This window comes from Eulemur rufifrons, chromosome 3, assembly GCF_041146395.1.
Source record: "Eulemur rufifrons isolate Redbay chromosome 3, OSU_ERuf_1, whole genome shotgun sequence".
Lineage (NCBI taxonomy): Eukaryota > Metazoa > Chordata > Mammalia > Primates > Lemuridae > Eulemur > Eulemur rufifrons.
In genome coordinates this window covers 92553961-92570280 of record NC_090985.1, presented here as the reverse complement: position 1 = coordinate 92570280, position 16320 = coordinate 92553961, and the positions used below count along the sequence as shown (strand labels likewise).

At 36.1% G+C, this 16320-nt stretch overlaps 1 protein-coding gene across 2 annotated transcripts in view; it reads left to right on the top strand.

Moving 5' to 3' along the window:
• The window catches only part of RAB2A (RAB2A, member RAS oncogene family), an 84081-nt gene extending 70979 nt beyond the window's left edge, over window positions 1–13102 (top strand). For both annotated transcript variants that reach the window (XM_069466461.1, XM_069466459.1), the window contains 2 exons: window positions 7760–7828; window positions 9821–13102. In XM_069466461.1, the coding sequence (XP_069322562.1) occupies window positions 7760–7828; window positions 9821–9916 (165 nt within the window). In that variant the 3' untranslated portion in view covers window positions 9917–13102. The remainder of the gene's footprint in view (window positions 1–7759; window positions 7829–9820) is intronic.
• Window positions 13103–16320: the final 3218 nt, after the last annotated feature.

The following is a 16320-nucleotide window of genomic DNA, read 5'->3' as shown; positions in this document are numbered from 1 at the left end:
GTTATACTTTGGTCCCACTTGTTACATGTGGGTGGATTCTGTCCTAAACCTATCTTTGCCCTAAGCAATCTCAAACAGGAGATTTTGAACAGATTGGCTCTTCCTTTGATCAGGTGCTTCCTCCTACAGCAACCTCTGGTCTTTGTGGTACGAAAAGCCTTTTTAGACCAAGAAATAACTGTGTCGTGATGTCACCTGTGGCAGGCTAGCTGAGGCACCCCTTCCCAAAAACCTTATGCCATCTTTCTGGAGATTTCAAAATACCCCAGAAGTGATGTATTTGCTTCTATAATTCCTCCCCTGTTTTTCTTTGTGTGTTTTCACTCTAAATTGAGAACTCATTCTCTCAGAATTGTGTTACTAAAACTTATAGTAGTATATTCCCTCCAGGACCTTTGAAGGCTTAATAAAAGTAATTGAGGTGTGAATAATGATTTAACTTGCCATTTGCGAAGCAGTTATCACTTAGATATTCTTCTCAGTCTTTCAGCTATTTGACGGGGTCTTTTTTCCCTGATATTCATCAATTTTAGCTAAAATTAAGATTGGAAATTCACATGAAACCAGAAAATGTAAACAGCAAAAAATTTTTGAGGCAAAAATCACAAGGATTTTTGGAAGGGGTCCTTTCCCTAGCCCACCATAATCTTTTGATAAACATCATGACATAGATCTAGTAATTAAAAATGTCTTAAACTATTTGAAAAATCAGGGCTGAAAATTCCTGGCTTAGCTACTAAAGTACTGAAGAAACAGCCAAGATGTTAGCTGAAAATACAGCCAGCTAACCCTAAAACAGCCCGACAAGCCACCTAAACTGACAGGATAGAGAAATTTCCATGTCTGGGGAAGAATACATAATAAGACATTATTAACCAGGAGGAAGACCAGTTTCAAGGCCCCTCATTAATACTTGTGTTGTGTCCCAGTACTTGAAAATCTTTAGACCTAATTTGCATTGAGGGACCATCTTGGGCTTTGTTGTAAGTGGTGGAACAGATACTTTTATATAGCTGGAATGTGGTTGTAAACTGAAGGCTTTATTGTCCCCTTAAGCCTGTTCTCAGTGTCAAGCCCACGAATACTGAGGCGTACCACATGACTTCACCGGAAACCTGACTTGGCCTTAGCAGCCTTCCAGCATCCCTTGAGGACAGCTTCGTTTGAGAAGCATTTGCCACTCTCCTCTACATCTCTGAACACTTTGCTGGCTAGCATAAGCCTCTCCACCTCTAATTTGGCCATCACCGTAGGAACTTCATGGATGATCCTAACTCTGAACTTTGAGAATTACATCCATTTTCTCTACTTCTGAACCAGGGTACCTAAACATTACCTAAGAAAATCATGCTACTATGTGCGTATCATACACTTACACACTCACATTGATCTATAGTGTATATTCACGTACGGCACACAATTATGTCCCACATGGGTATGACATAAGCTTTAGAATTCTTTGTCTAAAAGGAATTTTTCATTCCCTCCTCGAAACTTGGTTTTCTTCCTTTTTAATTTATCACAATTCATGGTATACCTTTTTGTCTCACAAAATTGGAATCATTCTTAAACACCTTAGGAGTTTACCCTATCATTTACCAAGTGTCGTTAATGTCTTCAGAATGGATGTTAAGTTTGAGCTTTGCTTTCCATTCTTGTTGCCACCACATGAATTGGTCAGGCCTTTATTTCTTACCCAGATTATTGTTGTAGACTCCCCACTGGTCTCCCTGTTGCCAGCCTTGCCCCCTTAGGATTCATCTTCTAAACTCTCCTCTGATTTTGTCCCTCACCTGCTTCCTACCTTTTCAGGGTTCCTTCATGCCTATAAGGCCACCTCTGTAACCTCCTCTCACGTGCCTTCTTGTCACCAGTTTCCAACAGAACTGAGCTAAAAAATCTTCCCCTCTGTCCAGAATGCTTTTTCTTCCACTCAATTTTCCTAGTAATGAGTGGGGAGCTTGCCTGTCCCTCACGCTTTTGCTCTCAGGGCTTCCTCTGTTATTCAGTAGTGGTTCTGCCTCTGTACGCCTCTAACAACTGGAGGTTGTCCTGCTGTGTTCCCATTTCGGATTATATCTATCCTGTACTGCCTCATCCTGAGGTTTAAAATATTCATATTTACCTAAGTGTCTGTAGTGCCTGGTACAAATCAAGCAGTCAGTAAATGCTTATAGACTGGAAAAACTAATTACTAAGGAATTACACATATTTTTATGTCATCTCTGATAGAAAGTGGGAACAGGAAATTCTTAAATAGTGTAATCTTCAAACCTTTCTAATCTAATCCAGTTCCTTCCTCCGTTAATTTCTCTGCTAAAATTCCTTAAGATTTGTTTAGGCCACCTTCTTTTTTTCCTAACAAGAATTCACTGGTGATGTTAATTTTTGTAAAAGACAGGAAGGAGACAAGGGACAGAAATTATAAATTTCATATAGTTCTAAAAATAGTACCAGAAATCCAAAATAATTTCTAAATAGAAAACTTTTGAAGGATTTGGGAAGTATGTGCCTTTTATGTTTGATTTTGACTGCAGCATAAACAAAATAAATGAAAATTCCTTTGACTTGTATTAAAGGTAAGTGATCTTAATAAATAAAGATGTTATGTGGTGAGAAGAATAGTAGAGTATTAGATTCTAATCCTGCTTCTGCTGTAATTGCATGTGGTCTCAGACAAGTCATTTCTCCTTTTGGAGCTCAATCATATCTATAAAATAAGAGTTACTATAGATCAGTAGGTTTAGCAAGGCCCTCCTTCTTCCAGGGAAACACAGGGAAACTCCGTGCGAGAGAAGTACAAGCAGAGCACCACTACCTTACTTAGAACTGGGGACACTGTGGAGAATGTAAAGCACAAAATTTGAAAGGTTTTCTTATTTAAACTCTATAATTTGAAGGGTTTTCTTATTTAAACTCCTGAGTTTATATAGCATAGCTTAGATTTGTTATCCAAGCCCTTATGCTTAGATTTTCCCAACTAGTGTACTGTTCTTTTCATAGGACTTTCCTATCTTTGCATAAATCTAAGTCTTATCTCAATATATTTTATTCTTTAGGGCTCACTGTAAACATTATGTGGTGTTAATTCACTTTCTAACTGTTTAGTTTTATTTAATCAAGATAATTTGGATTAACCCAAGAGCATTGATCCTCCACTTCTCTCCTTTACGCCGCAGTGTTTGCAGCGCGCATTAACATTTAGCACTTGTACTCCCTTCTGCTCCTGTTGTTCCCCATATGTCATTGCACCCAAACGTGACAGCAGCTGACACACAGTCAGCACTTACTACTTGTCAAGCACTGTTTTCAGTGCTTTACATTAATCCTCCCCAAAATCCTATGAAGTAGGCACCATTATCTTCATTTTATAGAGAGGTTAAGCACCGATTCCAAAGCAACACAGCTAGTAAGAGGTGGCCCTGGGATTTGAACCTAGAGAGCCTGATTCTAGAGCCCTTAGCCATTCTGCTAGGCATAACTTCATTCCACAAACGTGGATTTTCTTGAAAGCAGATAAAAGAAAATTAACATTAATTTGTTATTTTCATACACTCTGAATTTCTTTTAAGAAATAATGAAAATCTTCTGAACCACAGTAGAATCCATTAAAAAAAGGAAAGAAAACCAATATAAATCACATAGTATAGTGACTGCTCCATAATCGGTACTTTGTAAATACTTCTTACTATTAGCCTAATTAGGCAAATGGATACCTGTAATGTACATAGCATTGATTTTAGCAATTGAGAAGAAAATTAAACAGCATTCTTGTCACCTCATGTTTCTCACTTTTAAGAGAAAACTAAAAAGTCATGTTATTTTACAAAATACTTTGCTCTATAGCATCTGTCCAAGATACTTTCTTTATTTGATTTGTTATTTTGAAATCTTACCTAACAGATGCCATAATTTTTATCTTGCCACCAGGTGGCAGCATGTTATGTAAGGAAGAATTTAAATGTTTGTTGATAAAATTTGTTTTCAGTATTTTGCCTTAGAACTGTTCGATCATAATAAAATAGAATTCCACATCCCCCTGCCTCTGTTCTCTCTCGTTGGTTGTGAAGGCTTGTTAGCACATTGTCCCTGGTATAGTGAGACCTGCCTCAGTCCTGCCCTGCATTCTCCTTGCCAGTTTGTGCAGAAAGTTTCTTTTTCCTCCATCCTTAACAGAGATTCTTCTTAGATTTTCCCAACTAAATAGTTCTAGTTCAGCAATAATAGGAACTATTTCCTCCTTTTCCTTGTATCTTTCATAGTACCTTGAGAAGTTCTGAATATGTGGTAGCAATTTAATAGATACCCTTGGGCAAATGTCAATGATTTGTAAGGTATGTATCAGCATGTGCATTTGTTCAGTGTTTATTTGATTTACAACACATTTACAGCTTTTTCTGGTTGCGTTTGTTTTAATTTGTGCTATAGAAGTTCCTAAAAATTTGCCTGAAGTTTAGGTATTATCAGTACCATTCACATAACTGCGGCCAAAGGTTTGAAAGATTAGTGTCTGAGGAGGAAGGCAAGAGAATTAATGGCTAACGAAGAAAATGAAGGTAAAGGACTGAAAAAGGCAATTAATCAAAGTGTGGCAAAAGGGACGTGCTAGTGGTAACATGAAGAGTGAGGCAGGCTTCTGACACTGGAACGAACAGAGCACTTACCACATGGAAAAGCAAGAAGATCACCAAATTCATTTGGCTGCAGAGAAATCTATTTACGCTTCATAATTGTGGGTCTGCCTAGACATTGTTTCACAATGCAAACAGTGAAATCATTCGACATCAATTTCTTTTTTGTTTTGTTTTGCGATAAGGTCTTGCTCTTTTGCCTGGCCTAGAGTGCAATGGCATCCTCACAGCTCATAGCAACCTCAAACTCCTGGGCCTGCTCGATCCTCCTGCCTCAGCCTCCCAAGTAGCTGGGACTACAGGCACGCACCACCATGCCCAGCTAATTTTTCTATTTTTTGTAGAGATGGGGTCTCACTCTTGCTCAGGTTGGTCTCAAACTCCTGGCTTCCAGCAGTCCTCCCACCTCAGCTTCCTAAAGTGCTAGGATTACAGGCATGAGTCACCACACGTGGACATAGCCACACACTTTGAAAACAGGTGTATTAATGTCTACATTTGTCATGTTGGGTGTCAGACTCTGAGGACTCATTAAAATTAGTCATTGATCACTTAGTAATATAAAATATTAATTTTTTGTTGTGTGAAGTATATAAAACAATCCATTTACATAGTATCCTTTATAATATGCTTAGAGGTGTGGAAAATAGTTTAGTGTCTTTAATGTGTAATGAGAGGCTGGATGACCAAGTAAATGTAGCATTGTCCAAACACTACTTCATGGAAATGACAGAAATTATAATGAAAAAATATAATCATTTGTTATATTTCAGCTGTATGAAATTAATTGCATGCCTTTGGGATATAAAACACCATACATCTTAAGTCTGTCTGGTACAACCATGCCTAAAGGTGCTTAATAAAGTATTAAGTACTATTTAGGTAATAAAATTAGAGGTAACTTGTGAAATTTTATGCAGCATAGCTTTCTTAAGCCAGTTTTTAAAGTGATTTGTTAACAGATTGGCAAAAGAGCAGTTTATTCACATAAATTGGCACATTTAATAATTTGTAATATAAAAGTGCCTGTTTATATGACATGGTAATTCATTTATGGGACCTTGTAGTTCTATCTAGCGTTCTAGTGAAATGTGCACCTGAGGATGTCCTATAAGGAATTCTGGCCTTGTGAATTTATGTATCTGTTGACTTCAGTATTTAGTTAGCCTGGTTTCTAAAGCCATCACAGTAATTGATATGTTATTAGAAATAAAGTTAAGTTTTTCCTTATTTATAGGGATACCTTCAATTTTGAAGAGTGTGAATCAATTCATAGTTGGCTGAAAGCCAATTTCTTCTTCAGTTTAACTCCAGCACACACATGAAAAGCACACTCGAGTCCTAAGTGCCTTGTGAATCTGCAGTGATTAATTCTTCTCATTATTTTGCTGCAAATTTTCATGACCCTCTGTGATGATTCGATCAGCCACTTAGAGTTTATGCATATTCATATCTCTGTGCTCCTGCCGCAGACGTTCAGATCTCCTTCACTGACTGGTGTGTGCTTGGTGCAGTAATTGAGCTGCAGTAGATTGATTACTCTGGGGAGCTGTAAGGCCTTTAAAGGTGAAAACATATCAGTCCTGTTAATTAGGAAACAAAAGCTCTGATGGCAAGTTCAGCAGTCAAATGTTTCCAGTGTAGAAAAGAGGAAAGGTATGATTTGTTCCTCTCCATGAATCCTGTTTACTTTTTAAAATATGAGTTAGGTCTGTATCAGGGGTAGTGGAGAATAGCTTTCTTCTATGAATTCTCATAAGATGTTAATTGAAGATGGCCTTATATATAATATTAGTACTGTTATCTGTGATCTGTCAAATCTAATAGTTTAGAACCTATAGGAGTTTGTGTATACCTTCTGTGTCTTTAATAATATTTATGTAAAATATCTTAATGTTTTACATAGATATAGAATGCTTGTGGATAAATTTTGGTATTTATAGGCTTAATTTGGTCTACAGTATGCTAACACTAATTTTTGTCAATTTAGTAGTATACTATATGGAAAAAGGGTGAAACTTTAACATGGCAAAAATGTTGAGCTGCCTTTTTATCTATTATAAACATCCTTTGACTCTTTCTTTCTTAAACTATATATTAGGTAATACATTATCATGACAAAAAGGGCCTATGTGGGACAGTGTCCTCCAAAAGTAAGCTAGTTTTAACATTGAGGATTATGCAGTTTACGTAGTTGACAAATATTTCTATCTTTTTTTTTCATATGTTCATCTCCTGTGCAGTTCTCACATTATGATATTCCCCCTCCCCCCATGGTCATGATTTTTTCTTTTGGGGTATAATTCACATACCATAAAATCTATCCTTTTAAAGTATGCAATTCGGTAGTGTTTGGTTTATTCACAAAGTTGTGCAATCATCAACACTGTCTAATTCTAGAACATTTTCATCACCCCAAAACCTCATACTCATTAGCAATCACTCCCCATTTTCCCCTCCCTTTAGCCCCCGGCAACCAATAATCTACTTTGTCTCTATGGATTTGTCTATTCTGGACATTTCATATAAATGGAGTTGTACCGTATGTGCCTTTTGTGTCTGCCTTCCTGCATTCCTTCACTTAGCATGTTTTCAAGGTTCATCCACATTGTAGCATTGTGAATCAGTACTTCATTCCTTTTTATGGCTGAATAATATTCTATTAATCGGTATCCCAAATTTTGGTTTCCATTCATTGATAAACATTTGTATTGTTTGCACTTTCTGGCTATTTTGCATAATACTGCTAATAATGCTGACGAACATTCACATACATCCTTGCCTTATTCTTGATCATTCACGGGGGGAAAGCCTTCAGTCTTCACCAGTGATTATGATGTTAAGGTTTTTCTTAGATGTTGTTCTTAAATCAGGTTGGGGAAGTTCCCTTCTATTTCTAGTTTATTGAGTGTTTTTATCATGAAATGTTGGATTTTGTCAAATGTTTTTTCTGCATTTATTGAGGTGATCGTGCACGTGGTGGGTTTTGTTCTTTATTAATGTGATGTATAATATCAGCTGATTTTCATATGTTGAATGTTAAGATAACCTATAGAGCTTTTATGTAATGTTCTTTTTCTGTCATGGTTTTAAATAATATGAACCAATTTCTCTACTTTATATTCCAGGCATTTATAAATACAGCAAAAGAAATTTATGAAAAAATCCAAGAGGGAGTCTTTGACATCAATAATGAGGTATATACATATAAATATTATTGGCTAATACTAATTTAAAGTTGACTTTTTAATTATTATTTGGATTCATGATTTTATATTTTTTTAAATTCCTAAAATGGAGCCATGATAATCAGTTAACACATTAATTTATAATCATCTAATGGAAAACTTGGTATATGTAGTATAGTAGTAAATATTTATGTTCTAGTATAGCATCTCTTTATGAAAATGGATAAAAGTAAGTGGCCCTATCCATTTATTGCAAGCAATGCAAAAAAAATATAAATCCCCCAAAGAGAAAAGAAAGTCCACTTTTATCCACATGTCCATATGGTGTCATCTACTTTAGGGAATAATGTTCGAGTGTGTAAATGCATGTACTACGTACTAATGCAAGATGCTCTTCTGTTTGGTTTAAAAAAGGGAAATACTCAGTTTGGAAATTACAGTATAGCACAGCATGTTTTCAGAAGGCTAAATTAACATACATAATGGCACTGGTTTTTTTGTAAAGTTTCTTTGAGCCTGTTTTGGTCAGCATGATGAGGATAAAATGTAAAAGCTTTAGAGGATATGATTCAGTGTGTTCACCAGAGCCCATCATTTAACCTAAATCCCCAGTCTATATTTATTCTTATTTATTTCAAAATGTTTATTGGGGACATAGCATATTATTTACCTTTACATAAGTATTTTTGACATTCTGTATTAAGATTTCTGGCTTTGAAGAGAAAAGCCCTGGTTTCTCCCCCAGTTGCAGTTAGAAAAGGATGGTGTTAGGAAGCCACTGTGGATATGTCTCTTGGCCTATACATACATGAGGCTTTCTGTTACTCATCTCAGTAGTCTTGCTAAAACAAATAGTTTGCGTAAGGTTTCCAAAAAGTACTTGATTTTCTCATTCCTTTTAATTTGGAGTAATGTAGTTTCTAAATCTTATCTTCTAGGCTTATATGGCAGTACTTTTTGAGTTAATTTAAAGGTGACACCGTTCAGAGACTAATGCCATATAAATTGAAGAGTAATTGGGCCTCTATTTAAAAGGGCACGTTCATTGTTTCTGTCTGATTTCATATAGTAGCTGACTGCTTTACTGTGCCTTGTGCAGCTTGGATTGTAATGTGCTGTCAGGAGCCAACAGGCCGTGCTATTTATTTGGCCCAATGCCAAGTCTGACTCCTTGATTCCTCAAGAAGTTGCTACCAGCCCAGAGGGGGCAAAACCAATGAGCCATAGGGCATGCTTTTTATTAAAGAGGAGTCAAAAGAGCGAAAAGAAACCACATCAGCTGCTGTCAATACTGAGCTAGTGCCAGAAACCCCAAGGCTACTACTGTTGCAGAACAACTGCCAAGCACTATAAATCTGAGATTTACTGTGACGTAAAGTTTCCTTAAGAGCTTAATTTCTGAAGCTACTGTATTACTTTTCTCAAAGTGTTGTATTTTTAGGTAAAATCCACTTGAGGGAGTGAGGGTTAAGACATAAGTGTGAGTTTGATGAATGAAAGAACTACTCTGTGTGTGGGTTCTTGGCAAGCTGCCATGTCTTTGGGGATCATAGAAATTATTGATGACACAGAACACTCATATGCCCTTAGCCTGTACAGCTGATTCAACATGGAACAGAAATGCTGTCTAGAGAAAAGATTTTACGTTGTGTAAGAGCAGCATGGGCTTTGGTTATTTTTATCTTTTAAAGATTACTTGTGATAGTTGTTTTAAACAATTTCTATTACGAGAATTCCCTGAAAAGCAGCATTATCCAATTTCTGTTTACCCAGTACCTGGTATCATAAAGAATTGTTTTCAGAAACATTTCCACTGTGTTGTTTTTAAAAGGAAGGAATATCCCCTAAGAGATATTGTTGCTAAAATCTACTCAATATGTTTTTCTCAGCTGTTTGGTAAAATTGTATCATTAAGACTTAAATGATTTTTTAAAAATCTAATTAAACTGTACTGTCTAGTTGGGTCAGTTATATTTATTATTCTGTCCTCTTTTATTCCAGGCAAATGGCATTAAAATTGGCCCTCAGCATGCTGCTACTAATGCAACACATGCAGGCAATCAGGGAGGACAGCAGGCCGGGGGAGGCTGCTGTTGAGTCTGTTTTTACTCTCTAGCTGCCCGAATGGGGCCTACTCACTTACTCCTTCACCCTCTCTCCTCCTGCTCAGCTGAGACATGAAACTATTTGAAATGGCTTTATGTCACGGAAGACTTTAATCCTTTAAATTCTTGTATAACTTTGAATAAATGGTTAATGTTCACTTAAAAGACAGATTTTGGAGATTGTATTCATATCTATTTGCATTTGATTTCTAGGTCAATGGATGTGATTATTTTTGTTAAATGTTGTCTTGTGCCCTTAACTACGAGCTGAATTGTATTAAACACTACAAAGTCATCTTGAGTATTTTAAATCAGTTTGTGTAGTTAGGTTTCCCAGCACCTGTGGTTACCTAATGTTTAATATTATAGAACTGTCCTCAAAAAGTTTGTCAATTTTCAAGGCCATAAGGAAAAACAGAAGGACTCTTTTGATTTTGTATTTATCATTTACTTTCTGTATATATAGTTTAATAACCTGCTTGGGTGTAATTTGCCAAGCTTGAATTCTTTAATGCATTTGCATAAATTCTATACTGTTTAGAGCTTAAAGCTACAGAAGCATTGTTAGAAATTGCTTGGACACTAAATTTTAAACTTTTTGACATTGTTAACAAGCATGTTCATCTTTTCTTGTCACTAGTCCAAGAACAATATGCTTAATGTACATTACTAAAGGCTTTGTATGTGTTAACCTGTTTTAATGCCAAAAGTTTGCTATTTGTCCACAATTTCTCTAAGGCCTCTTCAGAAAAGGATTGTTTGCCTTAATGAATACTGTTGGGAAAAAACACAGTATAATGAGTGAAAAGGGCAGAAGCAAGAAATTCCTACATCTTAGCGACTCCAAGAAGAATGAGTATCCACATGTAGATGGCACATTATGAGGACTTTAATCTTTCCTTAAACACAATAATGTTTTCTTTTCTTTTATTCACATGATTTCTAAGTATATTTTTCATGCAGGACAGTTTTTCAACCTTGATGTACAGTGACTGTGTAAAATTTTTCTTTCAGTGGCAACCTCTATAATCTTTAAAATATGGTAGGCATCTTGTATGTTTTGAAGGGGATATGAGAATAAATCTACCAGATGGAAAATCCTGTTAAAAAGTAGAAAAGCTTTAGTAATTTTACTCAGTGTGGTGGTTTTATCCTTTTTTTCTTTTTCTCCCTTGGTCTATAATGAAATTGTTATAGCAGTGCAAAATAAAATCCTATGTATAAAAGTGTTCTTTTTTTTATTATGACCACTTCTCTTTTTAATGTATTTTTTAGTCCATTTACAGCTTTCACATGTATTTAAGCATGTTTTTTAAAAGGGTCAGAATGTTGAACACTTACCCTTTTTAAAAATTTTGCTAAAATGTGATAAAACTCTTTCACTGTATTGAAATTCTTTTTGTTGTCGATGATGTAAGCAAGTATTGTCTGCTCCTCAAATATCACAAAACATTTATGCCGGTAAGAAAGCATGAAACTATGAAACTAACTACTTTCAGTTCACTCACTAACTTCAGCTTTCTGCAGGTCTTTCTGGAAGATTCAACAATACTCTGTCAAAGTTTTGGCATTACTCTTACGGGAAGTCGCCAAATGCTGTCATAGTTTTGTTTTAACTAGCTCCATGAGGGGAGAGATACAGGTGAGAGGAGCATCTATTTTCATGACTATTTGTATTACAAACTTGTTTTCCTTCAAGTGGTCATATTAGATTTACTGGTCTTACCACTCTCTTTACTGATGAGTAGAAAAACGTTAAGACAACCCGGACAGGTTCTCCTCTACACTATACCAAGCAGAGAAAGATTCTTTGGAAATTGTTATTTTAAAACTTCCATTAACTTTTCTGGGAGTTTAATGTGTTCCTTTCTGTGCTGTCTCCCCTAATTCTTTGACAGATTGAGTATAAGAAGGGAAATTAATGGTAAAAACAAAACAAACAGAACCAGCACATATATTTCAATACCCTAAGAAAAGACAGAGCCCTCAAATACAGCTTCTACCACAGCAATCTTAACGTCCCTCAGTATGGGGCAGCAGGGGCAGCTGGTGGACTTCTCTGTAGTTCATTACCACAGTCTCTACAAATCTCATCTGCCATTAAGGAATATATATTATGAATCCTTAATGTAAATTGACAAAGCAATGTTATTGTCTGTGATTTCCACTCTTTGCTTTTTTTATTAACCCTGTCACAAATAATGTAATATTGGAATCTGCAGTTGAATATTTAATATTGCTAATTGAATTTTTTGATTTTTGATCAGTTTTCTATAGCATCTATGAACATGTTCTAACAGCTACAAAGTCAGTCACTGAAAAAATTAATTTATACAATTTATGTCTCAACATGTAACATTCCAAAATTGTGATCTTCATAAAGACATTGTTACCATTTGTCTTCTAAATTTAAGACAATTGAATGGAGAGCCAATTTTTTAAAGAGTGGCATATAATTAGATACACAAGCTAAACAGTAAGTACATAGGAGCTAAACTGGATCTTCATACACACTTTATTGTTAAGGCTATTTTAAATAGCCTTAAACAGGAAAACGGTCTTTATTTACCTGCCGATAGTCAAAAGGATAGGGATCTAAATGGTAACAAAATGTATCTAATCACTCAGAAAAAATGATTTATAAGTCTGCCTTTGGAACACATTAAATATTCTCTCGTAGGTAGTGAAGCCCCATCTCAGTTCAGTCCTCAGGTTGGCGGCGTGGGGTTCAACTCTATGAGCTAAAAAAAAAAAATACAAAAAGATAAAGCTGTTTCATAATAAACAAGAATTGACTGTACAAATAGACAAACCAACATATCTACCTGTGTTTCTTAGAGTTGAGATGTGCTTTGGTGTTCAAATTAAAATAGAGCCCAACCCCAGAGTAGATCATCTCATATTCCATTGGTTTATACTAGGTAATATTACTTTCTTGTTTGACATCATGACAGAAAACTTTAAAGTGCCAGTGTATATATTAGTATTGGTTAGTTTTACAAAATCATGAGGCCAATTCTTAAAAACTGAAGGACACAGGGCCAAAAACCTGATAGAAAAATAAGGAAAGAATGAGTAGTCAACTCACACAAAAAGATAAAATGTCCCTAAAATGTATTTTAAAAATCCAAACATAATGTGAGATGATGGATATGTTAATTTGCTTCACTGTAGTAACCTTTTTATTGTCTTTATGTATCCCATAACATCATGTTGTATACATAACTTAAACATACACAATAAAATTTATTTTTAAAAATTCAAACAGAAATGCAAATTGAAACTGAGATGCCATTTCTCACCTATGAAACTGGAAGAAATCGAACAGTTGAACACCACATTCTGTTGGTGAGGCGCCCTCATGCATTGTTGGTAAAAGTGCAGACGAGAACTACCTTTCTGAAGGGAACTTGACAGTACCTAATTAAATTCCATAAACACTGTTGTATGTAGCCATCCCACTTCCAGGAATATACCCGGTGATAGTCTCCAACAGTGCAAAAGCTCATATGCACAAAGGTACTCTTTGCACCTTGACTAGTTGCAAAATACTGGAAATTACATAAATGTACATTAGGAGAGAGATTCAATAAACAATGTAGATCCTTACACAATGGAGTCCTACACAGCTGTAAAAAAAAAAAAAGTATGGAAAAGATCTCTATAAACAAACTGATCTTGTGATTTCTAGGACACATAGTTAAGTGAGAAAAGCAAAGTGCAAGAATGTCTACAGTTTACTTCATATGATGAAGAAGGCAGTATAAGAAGATACACATTTATCTGCTCATCTGTGCAAAAGAAACACAGGAAGAATAAAATAGAAACTATTGCCTACAGAGACTGGGTAGGTTCAGGGTAGAAAGAAGAATGGGAATGGGAAATGGGGTAGTTGGGATAAGCAGAGATGACACTTCTTCCAGTATACATTTTTGTATAGCTCTGACTCTGAACTATGGTAATGTTTTACATACTCCAAACATAATTAAAGTCAACCATGATGGGTGAGAACTACTGAAGTACAAACTAATGAACGAACCTACCTTCACTGCAAATGAGTAACATTCCCACACTGAAGGGGGTAAGGAAGAAAACCAACATACATAACTTCGGAAAATATTGCTATATAATGTAAGGCTAAAGACAAAAAGAACTATAGACAAATACTGTAATTAGTAAAGGGATGAGCAATTCTGAGACTGCCTTTGAATATACTAAGATTAAGCAGATAAGTATATATGATGTGGAAAGTGAGCAAAGGTTTTATTAAGAAAAGTATTGCAAGTAAGTTAAAAGAGACTAGAATGGATCCTGTGATGTTAGATTGGAATTGGGGATACTGTGAATCCATGAATTTATGTGTACGGTTGCATTATGAGTACACATACATACATTTTCTAGCTTTGTTCACTGAGAAGTCCCAGCAGCAATGAGCACACCTACTGTCCAGATACTGGTTTCTAAATACCATTCTTTAATAAAAGGGAATGAGAACTCCTTGAGAAATGCTGGGGCAAGGAAATTAGGAAATAAGCCTGGAACATTCTTGTGATGCCAAGGAAAAGTGAGGAAGTGTTCATAAAATAATGGGAGAGAGAGGGGCATGTCAAAGAATGCAGTAGCTAACTTCTTGTGGCCAAATCTGGGACAGTTACAAGAAACTAATACTAGTAATGGATTGTAAACCATTGAATGAGATCAATATCTGTGAGTTTATATCATTATAAATGGTTGAATAAGTGACAGGAAGCTGCAGCTCTTTCTTATATTAGAATACCAGTTAATAAATATAAAAGGTATGATGTAAACAGAAAACCAACAACACAATCATTGTTCAAGGCAAGAATGAATGCTAAAAACAGTGGGCAAAAGCATGAGAAACAGGCCGGGCGCGGTGGCTCCCGCCTGTAATCCTAGCACTCTGGGAGGCTGAGGCAGGCGGATGGTTTGAGCTCAGGAGTTCGAGACCAGCCTGAGCAAGAGCAAGACCCCATCTCTACTAAAAATAGAAAGAAATTAACCAGACAACTAAAAATATATAGAAAAAATTAGCCAGGCATGGTGGCGCATGCCTGTAGTTCCAGCTACTCAGGAGGCTGAGGCAGAAGGATTGCTTGAGCCCAGGAGTTTGAGGTTGCTGTGAGCTAGGCTGACGCCACGGCACTCTAGCCCGGGCAACAAAGTGAGACTCTGTCTGAAAAAAAAAAAAAAAACATGAGAAGCAGGGTATGTACGTAGTCTCAGAGTATCTCCCCACGAGGTACTACAAAAGGAGAAATTCTAACCTGACAGTGGAAGAACTTGGCAGACACTGTGGCATCATCGAGCCATGAGTAAGATGTGAGTGAGGATGGCATGCACCTCCTGATGGGATGCAACGAGGAAAGCACGATGCTGCAGTGTTTCCAAAAGTGTATAAATTCTACCTCATCATTCGGAAACCTCAAACCCAAATTGAGCAGCGTTCTGCAAAGTGGTCAATACTCGTCCCATTAAAGTCGTGAAAGGTAAAGAATGAAAACTGTCACAGATTGAAGGTGGCAAGGAGGCAACTAAATGCAATGTGGGATGCTGGATCAGATCATAGACCCATTAGTGGAGAAGCCCGGTGAAATATGCGTTGGGTCTGTAGGTTAGTATTAAAGTATTTTAATAAATGCTCATTTCCTGGTTTTGATCATTGTTGCTATGGTTATGTGAGAGGGTAACATTGAGAGGAGGTGGGTGACAAATACGTGGAAACTGCTGCTTTTAAACCTCTCCGTAAGTCTAAAATTATTTTGAATAAGTTTAAAAATGAAGCCTACAAAATTCAGTGTAGCACAATGAAATTGCAATGGCCTCATTTTTCCTTCTACCAATGTTAATTTCTTCCCTCACAATTGTCCATCATCATATAGTGCCTTCATAATTAGCAAAATGAATATACTCTCAAAACAAGTATTCTTTCTCAAATTGTTTGTAAAATGTACTAGGACAAAAGTGCCTCTCCTCAGTGGCCTTGGAGGCCAATGTTTATTTTCATGAATGTTAAAACATGTGGACTTTCTGAGGAATTGTATTATTCTAAGAATGTGATTGGCCCTCCATCTGTGAGTTCCACATCCATGAATTCAGCCAACTTTGGATCGAAAATATTTGAAAAAAAATGCATGGTTGTATCTATACTGATCATGTACAGTTTTTTTGTTATTTCCTAAACAATACAGTATAACTATATAGCATTATATTGTACTAGGTATTACAAATAATCTACAGGTAGTTTAAACTATATAAGAGGATGTGCATAGATTATATGCAAATACTATGCCATTTTATATCAGGGACTTGAACATCTGTGGATTAGGTATCCTTGGAGTCCTAGAACCAATCCCCTGCAGATTCTGAGGGATGACT